Below are 17,582 nucleotides of genomic sequence, written 5' to 3' on the forward strand. Positions count from 1 at the left end.
AAATATTTTGTGAAAGTATGAACTTCAATGCCATAGTCCACAGATGACGCTCTGCTCGGTCTCTCCTTCCAACAATGCTCTGAGATGACCTTACTCCCTAACAACCTAACTTCATGAAATGGTGACTTAAGTGGGGTGCGGGGGATTGCTCAGGGGCAACGCATTTGTCTTGGAAGCAATGCAATGCAGGTTTAAATCCCAATCCCGCTCTCCGAGACATGTCTTCGGTATTGAGCCCAGTATAAAAGATTAATTAAAATTGGCTTAAGCAGAAAACGGACAAGACTGAAATGATGATTGTTTCTACTGCAGGGATGCATTTCATGTCAAATAGTCTGTGTGCCTAACTAGGAAACTTAAGTTGGTTCAGAATGCTACTTCGCAAATTATGGAAAGTTTCCTACATTTAGCATATTGCTTGTATTCTGCACAATTTGCACTGTCTACTCAATGTTGGATGAAGCTTGAATCTAACAGGGCAGTGTAAGCCACCACCCCCACACATCCAGAACGACTAACCACTGGGTAGCTTAGGGATAGCTAGGAAGTCTCTGAGTGGGTCTAATCAGCCATCTCTTAGACTATGACCTTTAGCGTAAGCCAGCTATTAGACATCATGGGTTACTAAATGGTAGCACTAAACTGGGGTTACTGATAACGCCTGGGATAGGGAGGATGGTCATTTCAAAAGGAGAGAGGAGAGATGGCGCTAGGTTCCCCCACATTTTAATAAACACCCTTGAACCGTCTTAGAGGATGTGTGTAATTCTTGTGCCATCTGCAACACCCCTAAATAAAGACATGAGTTTCCATAGGTTGCAGTACATTGAGTAAATTATTTTTATTAAAACTGATTTATTCATATTGCAAAAAAAACACACAAAATGCCATTATAACATCTCAATATCTAATGTCTGTAAAGTGAAAACAAAATAACCACAAAAAACACACACAGATAAACTTTTAATTCAACATATAACTTCAAATGCCAAGGACTGCAATGTATGAACAATATAAGTAAAATGTCCATATAAATATATAAATGCAGGCTTCTTAATTTTAGAGTTGTCTCTCGTCTAATTCCTCTTCTAAAATAGTATTTTTTAACCCATGTTTAGGACAGCGAGTTTATCAAAAACATTTCCCTTTTTTTGCAAGGTCAACATAACTCTTTCAATATTGCAGATTGAGTACATTTCTGACATCCACAAGTCTTTTGTTGGTGTCTCAGTCAATTTCCAGCTGCATAGGATTAACTTTTTTGCTGTCAGCGATGCCTTCAAAATCCAAGATGCATGATGATAGGATGGATCTTACAGATTTATATCTTCTCCCCGAATCATTGTTTTAAACTAAATTATTTTATCGTTCAGCACCCAGTTCATCACTTCTGTGATTCCCAGATCCAAAAAAATCATACTCTGTGACATTCCCAGAGTAAATTACTGTTGACATCAAACAAAGTTCATTATTGTTACATAAAGAATAATCATCGTACAGCAGTTTATCTTCTAGAATCCCACTGACACGTTTAAGTTTAAAAATGTGGCCGAGTTTTGTGATCACTTATCATAAATCTCTCTATATATATATATATATATATATATATATATATATATATATATATATATATGTATATATATATGAACATCTGTTGGTTGTTCCTTATCCAATTCCACACCATTCCACTAGTCTGAACCACATTTTGCATAGTTACCTGTTTGGAACCCTTTGGGCATTACTGGCTACATGATATTTGGATACCCCACCTCTTTCCCCAGATTTCAGCCCTTCACTCAAGACGGGTGCCTGAAATCGGCAAAACATCAATGTGGTCGTACAAGGACCGGACAAAGCTTATTTTAAGTGTCTTGACGTGACGTGAGGAACAAAAGTCGAAAGACTCAAGTCGAAAGACTCAAAAACCATGTTTCAAGGCACTAGGATGCACAGTTTGAGAGATTTCCACCGCAATGCACTACACCAAGCCAGGGTTAGGCGACAGTTGGTGAGAGCGCACAGAAGGTGCCATTATGCTTCAGCATGCCAATTCTCGCCTCCCCTCCACCTCTGCTCCGGGATATGTCAGCCAGCCACACACACCCATTTTCAGTGCAGTTTACTTCAGAGTGCAAAGCACATCAAGCAATAAGCGACTCAGAACAGCGTCCTACAGGATCATTGATTATGAGCAATTGATGTGTTCTGTCTGTCTACAGAACCTGTACGGAGTACGGGTACTTTTAGCTAGTACTACATATTTCCTAGTCGGACATACAGAATAACAGAAGGGAAAATGTATACAAACATTATATTTTCAATTTTATTAGATCATGTGAAGATCGATTAATATATAAATAACCATAAGAGAATGTTTGCATTCCAAATCACGTGGTATGGAAGCAGATCCACGTAATTGTTAGTTGATGGCTCCAGGATCAAAGCAAATTATGAATAAAAGCGCCAGAACAGTACCTCAACTTCCATTTATTTCTATAAATGTGTTCATAATGTTTTCTTTCAATTTTCTTTTTTTTTCTCCATTTTGTTCCTTAGGATTAGAATTGCCGGAATTCGCGGAATTCAGGGTGTTGTTCGAAAAACTGTGAATGATGAACTCCGTGCAACAATTTGGGAACCGCAGCATATGGACAAAATCGTTCCTTCACTCCTCTTTAACATGCAGAAAATTGAAGATGCAGATGGGTATGCATACTTTGAATAAGTGTTTTTTTCGACCAGCGCTTAACAGAGATTTGCTAGATACTGATGTCTCAAAGGCATTCATTGTTAGTCTTATAAAAATAATAATGCACAAGACACTAAAGTTGTGAGCTATTACTACACTTCATCATGATTTCCCTGACATGCCAGCTTGTTCAGCATTCACTCTACCTATGTCAACACGTTTTGGACAATGATATGGCTTGACTTAGGTAGATGTTAATATTGTGTGCACATCCCTTAAGCTGACCTTTAGAGAAGTAAACCTAAAATAAGTGGGGGGGGTCTAAATATATTGGGTATAACCAAGGCCCAAAGTTAAGATGGGTGTGGTATTTTTTTGAATATAGGAGTAAAAGAAATGTCCACTCATTAAAAATTGAGTTCTCACTATTTACTGGAGTACTGATAGAGCAGTAAAATATACCTTTCAATTTTCAGAAAAAACATTTTTGTATGTGTAGTATTTGCCATGAATGGAAATACATATTTCTGTTATCTGATAAGCCCCAAGTCTGATAAAATAACCCAATATGAGAGCTTCATTTTTGAGCATGTTACTACTGATGGCTGAGATCTGAACACATCAACAGCACAGACCCCTGTTTATCTGTTACTCCCAAGGTTTAATTTGCTTATGAGCCTAATGATGGGGAGTAAACTCATGTGCTGATTATTTGGACGAATGGCATGTGCAAAGATGGCTAAATGACGGTCATCTAGATTTAAACAGAGCAATGAATGCAAATATTCCTTCTAAATAACTTCAACTTTGAATATCTATCCTTCATGTAGCCTTTGGACCTAGATACAGCACCTGTGCTTTTAGAAAGTCACCCACTGAATGCCTAAACGCCACCTGGCATTGAAAATAATGCTCAGTAGGATAAGAGAAAAACAATAGTTGCATGTTTAGTTCCTCTTAATTAGCACACCACAAACACAGCTCCATCTCATTCTATTGGTTTGAAGTAATTTTGTACGCAGGTCAGGGTTACTATTTTTGATTGACTAAACAGTTTTCCAAATTTGCCTTTACTTTTTATCGTTTGTTCTTTATAACCATTCCGTTCCTGTACATGTGAGAACATATATATTGAAAATGTAACTACTTAAATTAAGTATTTAACGACATCAAAATATACATGTAGATCATTAAGATAATAAAGTAGCATCTTGAACGGAGTTGGTTACAAGTAATGTTTTGTAGCTAGTATTGCAACAAACAGTGTAGACAACTATGCAGTAATAGACCTATGTTTTACTTTCTTCCTCTTTTCAATTCTCAATTGTTGGGCTCCTGCGTATCCATGCTGCTGCTCTCGGCACTCATCTTTATTGTAAACTTTTTTGTATACTTGTCACTAAAGGACATGTGAAAAAGCCTGCACCAGAAGGTGCCTTGCCAAACCATGTGTATTTAAGACTCATGCAGTTGTTCCTTACTCCTATTTCTGGCAGTATTGTTTTCCAGGATTTGTGATGCCTCACCTACCTAGTTCTCGAGACATGACACTGCTAAATCACTGTAAAACAAAAGATGTTGAGTGGGGCATACATTACTTTGGCAAATCCTTTGCACCAACCAATCTGTTCCCTGCCCACCTAACCGTTAACTTTCTCTTTTCTAGCTGACCATTTAGTAGTGGAATTGTATGCTTAACTCTCTTGTTCAAGACACCTCAGCTAGATAATGATTCCAATGCAAAAGAGTGGGATTGTTTTACATAATGGACCTACAGAGATCCCATGCCTTCACATCATATTGTGGATGGCTATCAAATATTCCTCATGAGAAAGATTTTGACTTGTATGTAATCACTAGGATATTTTAAAATATTGTATCACTAGTGGCTGCTACCATAAACGCCCAAGCTTGCACTTCTAAACTCATAAGAATGGCTGGCTTATACTGGTTTATAAAGGTCCATACACTTTTATGGCCTTGTCAGATCCGAAGTCCTTGGATACCGTTCAAGTGATATAGCTATCCATATGAGCATGTTTCACTGTCCTGGTTCCTCCCTCCCCCTCCAGTGTTCACAAACATTCTAAATCCAATGGGATTTCTTGGTGACATTCTGCTCTATTTGAAAGCCAGTGTCCTTCCTACAGAAACACATTTTTGTATTGATTTACTTTTTTCAGAGGTACCTGCGGCAGATGACAACCTGCATATGTTTAACATTAGAAGAAATGCTTCATATGAGTGCTTTGTATTGAAAATATCCAGAGCTCTTGAAGCAGGACTTTCTTCATTGGTTATAGGGAGAGCCCTTTCAAAGACATGCTCTTCATGTACCAGAATCCTTTCATATCCATGAGAACAGGAATACTAATGTTTGTATTTGGGAGACCCTGCTGTTGACTCTACTGCGGCCCAAATAATATGAAACTGGAGATACTTTTCCTTTTTCTGAAGTTATTCCTAATGCTACTCCAAGGGAATCAATACAGTAACTGATTTTAGGAAATTGTAGAACGGTGTATAACCCTGGCTTTGGCACTTGACCAAAAGAAGGCATGGCTCTTGGCACTTTACTTGAATTCCCTTTGCTGGTTTGTATTATAAATCAGAGACTAGACCCTGCCCATATATTCTCCTTGGCTACTCTTGTACAGATCAAGCACATTGGTTTAGAAAGGTAAAGCAAACATGTTCATTGTCTTTATCAATGAGAAGTCAACACCACCGATATTGGTTGTGGATATTCACCAATTGACTTTGTCCATTATTCTAACTGCTACCTAAACAAATTCCTCTTGCCCTCAGTATGATGCAAAGAAGGTTGAGGGTTCTAGAACTTTACTTAGGGAGGTTGATGCCAGCTCTTTCAATCTTCCACACACTGTTTCATAAATATGTTAAACTGTAGGCCCTACAACAATTCTCCTCCTAACAGTGTCATACTGTGGTAGAAAAAAGTTACGTAGAAATGTATGTAGTTTAACATGTAGAGGATTTTGTATAATCTAATTTACAGTTGGCGTTCATCATTGTGATAGTGTGAAAAGAAAGTATAAATGAAAAGCAACGTTCTTCACCTATTCTCGCCTCATAGGTATTTCATAGGTATTTCAAGGAAGTGAGGATTTGTTTTAAAAACAAATATTATTCATTGTAGGCTGTTCTAGATAATTTGTTTGAACTTGTGACATCATATCAGTTTGTTTACAACACAAAACTAGATGAGGCTGACCTGCTCCAATTATAGTCTCTTGCAGATGTGAGACTGGATGAGTCCTTCCCCGAGAATCGGAGAGTGGAAAGATTTATTAATTCTTCGATGAAGTATCTCTAGATAGGCAGGAAACAGAGAATACACAAAGTACAGAACCAAAATACTTATGTCGTCCAAACAGCCACTAACAAATGGCCCTTTACGACCCTCCAACCAATACTCACTTTACATGGTGGCCCAATCCTTTGAGCCTACTGACCAGCTGGGTGGTATTCTTAATTTGCATAATAACTCATTGGGTGCTGAAGAAAGTGGGGCAAACAAGATAACCCACTGAAACCGGTTGACCATAACATGCAGTGGGATGCCCAGTTAATAATTGGACGCCCTTGATAACACACATTGATCTTTTCTAATTGGGACTGCGAGCCGTCCGAGGCTCTTGCCACTACGAACCGTCTACGCACTTCCTGGAGGAGGCGTGTCCTAAACTGCACGTGACTGCATCACGTGTCGGGTTGCAACTTCAAAGCCCGGAAGCTACCGCCCTTGTGGCTGTTGTGCGCTGGTGGCGCGGTCAGTGGACGGGAGACTGTGGAGGTGTTCCCTCTTTGATCCCGAACCGTGAGTTAAAGCCTGTGCTTCTTTTTAACCTATCTCAGGAGTCCTTCTGAGCATGAGGGGTGGTATATTCATTTAAGTGTAAAGTAATACCTGCAAAGTGACTCCCTTGTAGGCACATATCTTTTCCAGCATAAGATCAAAATTTCTCCATCGCTCGTCATACTTGAGGAATTTGAATATCGAGCTGTGTTGCCCTGTGAGTTGATTAGTAACTAAAGCACCCTATAATGTATATCGAGCGTTATGTCATCTACACCCAAGTCAGTAATACTTCCCGTGTTGGATGCAGCAAACAGCCCAATGGTCGCTGTTGCTACGCGATCCAAACATAACAATCTGCTGAAAATTCAGTCAACAACTTCTATAACTCTGACACCGCGTGCAAAAACATGACAAAAAAACTCAAATGGCAAACAGAGATATAAGACAATTTTGCCCAACGGTTAAAAATCTTTCTTCGTCTCATGTTCTACCTGTTACGTCACAAGAACCTAATGACGAACCTAATGAACAAACTTTGTCTAATGCTGCTTCATTATCACAAACAGAGACTGTTACAAACTTGTCTCCCTGCTGCCATGACAAATCCAATGAAACAAGCCCAAACATATTGACTCTCGTACCAGATTCAAATCAATCAGACCCAGTGATAAGTGAAGTCTTGCCCGCGCACAGCAATGGGGATGATCAAAATAATCTGCCAATTTCCGATAACACCATGATCCAGTCAACTACCCAGTTGGAACACAAAAAAGATCCAAAAGTACACCTGGACCAAATCTCTGAAATCGCAGAGGAGGAAAGCATCGCAACCAACGAAGATGTTTTTCTAGATAGACAAAAGCAGAATATGCAGAGACCTGAAAATATATCTCCAGACAAATCTAATATTGATTACTATAAACGTGGCTCCATAGATTCAACCATTTCGGAATCTGCATCTTATATACTCCCTACACCAAGACATCGTGAATCTTCTCGTGAAAAAGGACACGTCCCTCCAAACACAGGTCTATTGGAAGTCACCTTTATGGCAGTAAACACGACAATTCAAAGTTTGTTCAAATTATTTGAAACTCTCGAAAATAAAATAACCATACAATCTGCCAAAATCGACCAAATCTTGGCTTGGATTCAAGCTCAAGCGAAAGAAAAGGAGACTTTGTGTCAGTTTACTGAACCTGTTAATGATCTGTCTCAAGATATCGAGATCATGACCATCCCTGCAACCCAGTCTACCACTCTGCCTATGTTCAATGAAATTATATACCCAATTGAAGAGGCGGCCAATGAAAATTCACACAAAAACACTTCTTGGATAAGTGTTGAAAGTTCTCCTAAAGCATCAAAACGTCAAAATTATAAAGCTCAATGTGAACTTTTTAATAAACATCAACGAAATAAGGGTCGATCTAGGCACTTGGTAACTAATCCTTTTCAATCTACAAAACGAACCACTAAAACAAATAATCGCATCATGCGACCACATACAGTGGACTTGACCGAAACTGTAACTTTGCACAATGATCAAGTAGGCGAAAATGACACATCGAGACACAAGTCTCCTGTCACAAATCCAATAAATCCAACATTGAATGCACAAAATACACTTCTTAAACAGTCACCTCTAAGCCAACTCGTTGCAGTATTGGAAAATCGGAAATTAAATGACCCTTTATCGACCAACAAAAACACGACTCTTGGCACTAATTTAAAAGCAAAATCAATCAATGTCAGTGAAAGTGTGGATCATGCATCGTCGCAGCCTGTGGGATCTCAAATCGATCAAATCAAAGCAGCAGTAGATTTATATATCCTGCGACGCACGTCTGAATTAAGTGATCTGACAGCTAAAACAAATCTGCACAATTGTGAGGAGCAAAGTTATGCGAATAATGCCCGTCACATTGAACAGGCTGCTGATCATGATAAGCTGATCTGTGCTGAATTCAGAGAACATGCATCTCAACGTACATCAGAGATCCACGACGTAGAAGTTAAAAAAAAGCTTGCAGAATAGTGTGGTAAAATGCTCCGCGGATAATGCCCATCTCACCGAACATGATGTCGAACATGCAAACAGGATCTTCTCAGAACATAGAAGCCAAACTCCATCAAGGCGTAGCGGTGGACCTCCGCCAGTACTTGCATCACAAATGGAGGACCCTTGGAATACTCAAAATGAGAAGATCAAATTAATGGTCGATTCCTACTTGGCAACTCATCTGGGCTTAGCGCCCGTCCCACAAGGCTCCATGGAAAAGTTGACAAGAGTTAGGTTCTCTGATGTTAAGGCGGTCAATGACATTAATGTATGCCGAAAAGAAAAAGAAGCAAGCAGTGATTTGAACTGCAATCAAATCCTTAAAAACCAAGGTTTAGTGAGCAAACAACAAAAACACGATCTCATAAGAAAAAAAGAATTAGCGAGCTACCATACACTAATCCTGAAATGTCGCGCGGCTCCTCATCCTCAATATGATTTGTCCCGTGCAAGTGTTTTAGACATCTTTAGTGATGTGCCTGAGCTAGGTGATCTCACATCCTCTGATATTAATCAAGTAGAATTTATTTGTGACACCAACCTGGGTATAGTCCAATTATGGATGAAATCAGGGTTAGTAATGAACTTTCTATGGCAGGCTCGAATGAAGCTCTTTGCAATGGGATTCTTACTTGCCCAAGATCCTGAAAGAAGAAATTATGAATATATCGTTGAAAAAGACGCAACTACAAAGTTATCATCAAATATATGTCATTGTGCAAAATGTAACGGCATTGATTTGGCACCCAAGATTCTAGCCATCTCACAGTCATAACCATCACTGACGCCAGAATTTCCTGACGAAAAAAATGGCTTGGTAACCTTGGTTAGCTGGAACACCAGAGGTTTTTCCCATCTACTCACCAACGTCCATCCCGTTCTGGTTGATGCAGATATTATAGTTCTCCAAGAAACTTGGTTAAGTAAACCTCCCTTATGGGATCATCATGATATCTTAATTACCCCGGCGATTACAGCCCAAAAAGGGCGACCCATGGCAGGATTATTAGTCGCTGCTAAACTGGGATCCAAATTAAAATTACAGGCATGGGACAATCCAAATAAGTTTATACAGTTGGTCAAACTTTTGAGCGAAGTCCAAAAATTGGCATTAAACAATGTTTACAGAAATCCAGCCGCTATTACAGATGACCGATTCTATAAAGATCTGTCCAAAATGTTTGTCTTAATTGCACAAACTCCAGGAATAACAGATGTCATTCTGGCTGGCGATCTCAACATTGATTTGGTCAAAAGCGCATCGAAACATGAGAATGGCCAATGGATCACTCCCGGGTGATATACCTCATCAAGTTACATGGTATAGAGGAAAGACGACAAGTACCATTGATTATATATATTTATCCGCAGGGTTATTCATGGCATCTAAAGAATTTAAGGTAATAACCCAATCCAAAAGTGATCACCACATGCTAAGATTGACAGGGACGGGAGCTAACCAACAAGACCATGTCAAATCGGAATGGATGCCACAAAATCTATCAATCAATAATGCTAAATCTCGTTTTAGATGGACATCGATTAAACTTGCTGCACTGAATGAAAGCATTATGCAACAAAATGATTTTCAGACATCACAGTCCTATGTGGACACTTTGTCTATATACAGAACCTTTTACCTCCCTTCAAACCGATCTCACCAGCATACATTTGATCAACAATTATCACAGAAAAAAAATGAGTAGCATAGAGGTTTGAGACAAGCCAAACAGCTTTCATGGCCCGAACGGCTTCAAGTTTGCAAAAGGTTAAAAGTGCAGTACAGATCTTGGATACGTATGTATAAAGGAAAACTATTCCATCAGGATGGAGAGATCTTTCTTTCAGCTATAGCAAAATTTGGCAGATACTCAATCTGAACTCAAATTTGAACAATTTAAAGTCACAACTTAATGGAGTTTCAGAAAATCTATGGGTTTCACACTTTGCTCTATTGTACTTGGATAAAGCCTTTCATACACACAACTATGGATCTCACTCCTCAGGCTCATGGAATTTAGAATGCTCTGAAAACCTAATTGAGGTGCTTATTCTTAAATCGTCTTCCACCCGGGCGCCAGGCCCAGATGGTATCACCAACTTTATGCTTAAGCAACATCCTCAGATATGGGCGAAAATCCTGAATAACATCTTTCAACGTATATTAAAAACTCGCAGCATTCCCGATTCATGGCGCTCATCGGTCATTGTGCCAATCTTTAAGAAAGGGGATCGCTGCGTACCAGCAAACTATCGCCCGATTGCACTTTTGGATGCTCCAGGCAAAATCTTTAATCGCTTAGTGCTATCGGCCTTTAACATCTGGACATGTAAACACAAGCATCGTGATAGCAATCAAACTGGATTTGTACGTGGGTTGGGGACGTCAGTAAACCTCATGATTCTTAACACATTGAAAGCTCAGGCTCATCAAACTAAAACATCACTGTTTTTTGCATTTATAGATTTAAATGCTGCATTTGACTCGGTTTCTCGTATAAAACTCTTTCAAAAATTAATGAAAGCTCAGTGCCCTCAAGACATCGTGGACATTATTATTCCTCTTCACACAGGCACTTCTATACAAGTCCGCCTATCTACTGCTGGCCTGTTATCTACAGGCATCAAAACATCAAAGGATTAAAACAAGGGTGTATTCTGGCATCAGCGCTATTTAATTTTTTCATTCACGATGTACAAGAAATTTTTCTCAACCTATTCTCTGATTCACCAAAAATGAATGGCTCCGCAATCCAAGCGCTCTGGTATGCTGATGCCCTAGTCCTAATATCTAAGACACCGACAGGCCTTCAAAAACTAATTGATGTACTTTCAATGTATTTCGATGACAACAAGCTATCCATGAATATCAAAAAGTTGCAAATTGTAGCCTGCGTTGTGAAACGATCTCAGAGAACAAGGTTTGTGTGGAGGGTAAAAAACATCGTCCTTGACACTGTGTCGAGCTATAAATACCTAGGAACTCAATTTGAAGCCAGCTCGGTGACAACAGAGCATTTTCAATTACTTCAAAGTAAAGTGACAATTGCGATATCACAATCCAAATTGATATTACATAAATACGGTAAATTTTCTGTGGAGTCTGTTCTACATTATTGGCAGCAGAAAGTAATATCAATAATACTTTATGGCCTGGAATCACGAGACATTTCAGATGTGAAGGAACTCGACAAAATTGAAGCCAAATATTGGAGAACCCTTTTGCATCTGCCACAATCTGTACCCATTGCGTGTATCAGATACGAACTTGGTCTCCTCTCTCTTAGGGCTAGATATCATTGGCAGCTCTGCGCCTTGCTCAGAAAATGTTTAATGAACATTGAATCTGAGACCATAATTGCTGTTCTGGTAAAACACCTGTTTCAATCACCTCAGAAATTTACAGTGAAATGGACTACTTATGTATACGAAACTATGGCATCAGCAGATGTTGATGTTGCAACCTTGATCCTGAACCCTGACCGTGCAAAAAATAAAGTGTATATTCACGATTGGCGGAAGAATCGTGAACTCTGCTTGAAATATAAACATTTCGATACGCATTTCTATCCTGATAAGAACATGAGATGTCCAGAAAAATATTTGCTAAAGTCACCATCTCCATACATACGCAGTGCATTTATGCGAATACGACTCAATTTATGGTTGACTAAAGACATCCTGGCTCAGCGTAAGCAAATACCCATGTCGGAGAATTTTTGCCGGTTCTGTCTTGTTGTGTCTCAAAAAGAAACTCTAGAACACCTATTAGTAGATTGCACGGCACTCTGCTCAATCAGAAACAATACATTTGGGAAAAATATGTGTGTGGTTGCTTCGGTCCAGTCATCCTTGAGATGGTCTTGTCTTTTAAACTCAGCCAATATGAGTTTATCTATTGTATCAGTAAACTTTTTTAATAAATTGCGCTTAGATACCCCTGAACTTATCTAAAATCGTTATAAAATTAAAACACGTGGAAATAATCACACAAAAATTGTTGAATATGTATATATTATGCACACAGATAATGTAAATTTGTATGTTTTAAAGAATACCAACATCAATTTTATCTAGACTATTGTTAAATTGGAAATGTTTGAAACCTTCTTATAAAAATGTTCTTGTAAAAATCCTATGGTTAAAACAAGAAATAAATAAATAAAAATAAATAAAAAGAAAAAAAAAAAGAGGTGTATGGTAAATAGTTGCTGGTCTGGGTTTAACCAAAAAGTGTTAGAATATAAAACAAATAAATATATCCAACAAGTAGATTCTCCTAAGGATACGTCCTTGAATCCAGAGGTTAGTTCCTTTCCCTGGATTAATTGAGGAATGGGGGCAAAAGTGTATTTTCCAACTAAATGTTCTCTTAATGTCTTTTCCATGCAACAACTTCTCAAAGCAGGCAAAAATGTCTTTTAGACAACAAGGACTCCAAGGATGGCAAAGTCGTCTTTTCAACACAGTACCTTTCTAAGGAAGGAACAAATGTCTCTTCTGTATCACATCATCTCAAGGATAGCTTCCTGGTGTACTCCCCTGCTAGGAATCCTTCAACAGATTATTTAGATCCCCTGGTATACTCTCCTGCCAGGTATCTTTTCCCCAAAGGTTCACTGCCTGATGAACAGGACTTCTTTTAATGTTCTCCTATTCTTTCAGCACAGTTATACTCCCGTCCTTTGAATATTTTATTGGCTTTGCTTATTGCTTGTTCCAATTTTCCACATATTGGCCTTTCATATATAGAGACTTGGTCAAGTTAACTTTCTCACCATTGTTTATTTGTTTGCGGCAATGCTTGTTCCAACTTTCCCCATATTGGCTTCTCCGATATGGGGACTTGTACAAATGTTGCCTTCCAAGTTTTTCATTGAACTTCATCTGCTTGTCTTTACCAATGTTCATTAGCTTATGACAATGTGTATTCCAACTTTCCGTATATTGGCTTCTTAGATATGGAGACTTCCTCTTGCAGTTTATATCACAAGGCTGCACAGAGCCTTTAGCCCGATCCCTGTAAATTAGCACCTCACAATCATCTCTTTCACTTGTTTAGATGCAGCAGGACAGTAGCACCTGCACTGCAGTGTCCCTCGAGTGATTTACAGACGGCAACCAGACCCACGCATTTGTCTGCACACACATCTCCCAGAGCCGAGCAACTCCAGCCCTCTGTCATTGAGACACAGAGGCTTGAAAACCAACTACGACCGGCCCCTCCCCCTCTCCCTTCCCAAGCAGTGGCGGCCGGCCATCTGTCACCAGATGTCCCCATCGTCAGCAGCCTGCAGTGCACGCCTGCTCCTGGGCCAGGAGATAGAGTTTTGATACCTAGGGGTCCTTTGACTGACGCCCTGACGAAGGCTAACTGCACTGATGAACGCCGCCGAATCGTGATCATCTCTGGGATTTTACTTTTGCCTATAACACCTTATCCCAACCCATTTTCGTTACATTACTCTCATGTCACGTTGGCAGACCAGATGATTCTCCACCCTTGAAAGCCCTTCATAAACAAAAGGGACATGTCGATTGAACACTCCAGGAGATAGGGGAAACAAACATGTATCTCCCATCATTAAGCCATTGTTGAACCACATGAGATTTGATCCTGTAAGTTCATCCTTTTCATGAAATGATCCTCATTTGCATTTGTTGCGTTTGTAAATATTTAGTATTTATCATTCATGAAGTGCCTTTAAAAGCTTGATTATCAAATATGTGTTCACCAGTTCCTTAGGATCTGTTTCCTGCTAACGCTACCTAGCCTTTTTCTCTATCACACTCTCACTGGGTCTCTCCCTTTTCTCTCCCTCCTCTTTTCTAAATTGTAAGCTATTTGTTTTTTATATCTATTCTGCATCAAAGAAGATGGAATGAAATAACCATTTCTTTAAAACCAAAATACATTTCTAAACATTTCATATACAGTTTAATAGAGTGCGTATGAAACACAGTGTTGGTTCAAGTTTTTTGGGAACGTAAATGTCCCAATAATTGATTAAATTTGGTCTAACAATCTATTGTTTATTATCCACTGGTGGTAGGGGTTTCTTCTGTTTATCTTCACTGGGATTGCCTGGTATAATCCCTGCCAGGAATGCCCTCTTTGGGTCTTGTTGATCCCCTGGTCTACTCTCCTGTCAGGTATCTATTCCCCAAAAGTTCACTGCCTGATTAACAGGACTTATTTTACTTCTTTTAATGTTCTCTTATTCTTTCAGCACAGTTATACTCCTGCACTGTGTATTCTGTATTGGCTTTGCTTATTCCAACTTTCCCCATATTGGCTTCTTAGATATGGAGACTTGTAGAAATGTTGCCTTTCACGTTTTTCATTGAACTTCATCTGATTGTCTTTACCAATGTGCATAAGCTTATGACAATGCTTGTTCCAAATTTCCCTGTATTGGCTTCTTAGATATGGAGACTTGTACAAATTCTGCCCTTCAACAGCTTCCTTAAACTTCATGTACTTGTAATAACCTTTGCTCCAACTTCCCCCATCATGACATTTCATGCATGAGGAGTTGTACAAATTCAGTATTTCTGATTTACTCAAGCGGCATTGCCACCATCCAGGTGGGAGAGGAGCAAGGCTTGGACAGCAGACAACCAACCATTGAAACTTTATTTGTTGTTGTACAGAAACAACAACTGACAAATAGATATGCACAGGTCTTATACATGTAAAATAGAATAAGAAAATCCAAATCTGCAATGTCATTGATAAGCTGAAACACAGAGACGTCACAGCAACGGAATGCATGTCTCGTTTGTCTAAGGTTAAATTGGTTCTCAAGTGACTGAAATAATGATTGTAAAGTCCGACAGGTGCTGGACTTAAGAGTAAACAAACTAATGCCACACTCCCCAGGTCATAATGTGCACTTGGAACTGATGCCATCACCACCCAATCTTTTGGTTGGCGGAAAGAAACGGTGTTCCAATTTGGGACATCCGTGCTTCAATTTCACAATATTTCCTTTAAGGCAAATTTAAGTAGATTTTAACACCTGGCTTCAGTGCAGCCATTAAGGAAAGCTTCCTCCCTCCACAAGGGCCAGTGCAGCAGTTCCCGCACTTATGCACAGTTTTCCTGGGACGCTCGGTTACAGACAAAAGGGGGTAGTAAGGTTCACAGATGTATACCCAGTTTTTTCTGTGAGTCCTGCAAGTGCTGCCAAGTCAAAGAAACAAAATATGGACTGTGGAGCAAGGCAGCACAACAAAATGTAGGCAGCTTCATAGCCAGCAGGCACTTCAACCTGATCCCAAATTGACAAACTGCCCTTGGCTGCCACTCAGGAATCCCTAATTGAATTCACTCAGGTAAGGAGGGAATGTGTGTAAATTCACCTGGGGAAGCAAGGTGAGAAAACCCAATACCTGTGGCAAAAGAGAAACCAACGAGTTGGTAAGTCAGAGGACGCTGATAGCAAACCGGGCTGTGTTAGGCTCAAGGTTGCAGTGGCAACATTATATATGAAGGAAAGAAGATACATAGACAGGGGCCTGAGCCCGGATGAGGGAGACCTAAGTAAAGTGGAGAAAGCAAACTGAGTGGTTGTTTAAAAAGACATTGAGACTTCTGAACAAGATGATGATGTTTTGATTGAAAAGTAAAGTGAACAGTGTTACTGGGGCAAATGTGAACTCGACTGAGGGGTTGCCAGGGTGAACAGTAATCATCCAACATGAAGATTAGCAGAAGGCACTTTTGTTGTTTTTGGCATATCGGGCCCTCTGGAGCAAGAGACTTTGCATGAGCTCGTATAGGTGAAGCCATGGAGTGTACTGTGCTCAAGAGTCCTGCCTTGGCCCGAGCTAGAAACGTGGGGAAGGGAGACCCTGGCCCTGGCCTTAACATTGTGACTTATCATTTTGTGAACACTTCTTTCTTTTCTTGTAAACATTATCCCACACTATTTAATAGCAAATTCAGAAAGACTACGCTGCAGGAGGTAGGCAACATGGCAACATTGGACATGAAAGATGCATACTTTCATATTTCATTGTTACCAGCGCACAAAAAATACCTAGATTCAAAGACTGGGCCAAGCACTACCAGTTCAAGGTGCTACAATTCGACATAGCCTCAGCCCCCCAGAGTGTTTTCAAAAGGCCTATCGATGTACCCCGATCCTATCTTGTTTCCAAAAGCGTACAGGGCTGGCAGTTGTCACCCAGCACGTATCGCAGTCACCGTTGTATTGCTTCTGTGTTCTGAAAAACATCAGATGACAACTTCCAGCCCTGTATGCTTTTGGAGGCAAGATAGGATCAGGGTACATCAATATTTTGTCCGACCCTCGGTGCAAGCAAAGGCACTCGATCCTGCCCTGTTGATTCTGCCTGTCTGCAATTAAATACACTCATTCCGTCATAGACAAGGGACGACTGTCATAGAACTTTGTGAATGACGCTAAAAGCTAAAAATTAATCATCCTGTCCCTGCTCTGTCCATCACTAGAAGAAAGTAGAAGCACCACTGGGTTTGGAGGCTTTAACTTCTCAATAAATCACTTGTATTGTGTCCTGATGAAGGCCCGGCTTCACTAAAGAGGAGACCAAGGCTGGATGCGGTCTACCTCCACCGTTTGGGCTGAAACGCACTACGTCGACACAATTTTTTTTGCAATCTCATCCATTGCTAATAAGACACCTGTTGACGTGATAGGTAGCAAGCACCTTATAATCAACAAAATAATGATCTACTTTTCTTTGTCCTTGTTCACATTTTCTGATGTACTGTATGTGACAGTACAGTTTTTTGTTTAAACCCAGACCAAATGTTGTCTACATGAAAAGATGTCTAATGTGAGAAAATAGTTTGTGGCATATGTTTTTTTATGCATTATATGTGCTATATGTGTTTTAATACAAAAAGAAAAAACAGACTTAAGATGAGTCGAGAATAAAATATGATGTTCTGTTCTTAAAAAAGTATGGTTTGGTGTATAAGAAGTTAATGTGTTATGACTTCACGGTGTGCACATGGT

The 17,582-nt window shown here is 39.6% G+C and overlaps 1 protein-coding gene across 4 annotated transcripts in view; it reads left to right on the top strand.

Annotated features, from left to right (window-relative positions):
* Nucleotides 1–17,582, top strand: part of EFR3A (EFR3 homolog A) — a 1,818,520-nt gene that overhangs the window by 745,110 nt on the left and 1,055,828 nt on the right. For all 4 annotated transcript variants that reach the window (XM_069621641.1, XM_069621640.1, XM_069621642.1 and 1 more), the window contains one exon: nt 2,557–2,706. In XM_069621641.1, the coding sequence (XP_069477742.1) occupies nt 2,557–2,706 (150 nt within the window). The remainder of the gene's footprint in view (nt 1–2,556; nt 2,707–17,582) is intronic.

The sequence above is a fragment of the Ambystoma mexicanum genome, chromosome 5q (genome assembly GCF_040938575.1).
Source record: "Ambystoma mexicanum isolate Mex_15411 chromosome 5q, UKY_AmexF1_1, whole genome shotgun sequence".
Classification (NCBI taxonomy): Eukaryota; Metazoa; Chordata; class Amphibia; order Caudata; family Ambystomatidae; genus Ambystoma; species Ambystoma mexicanum.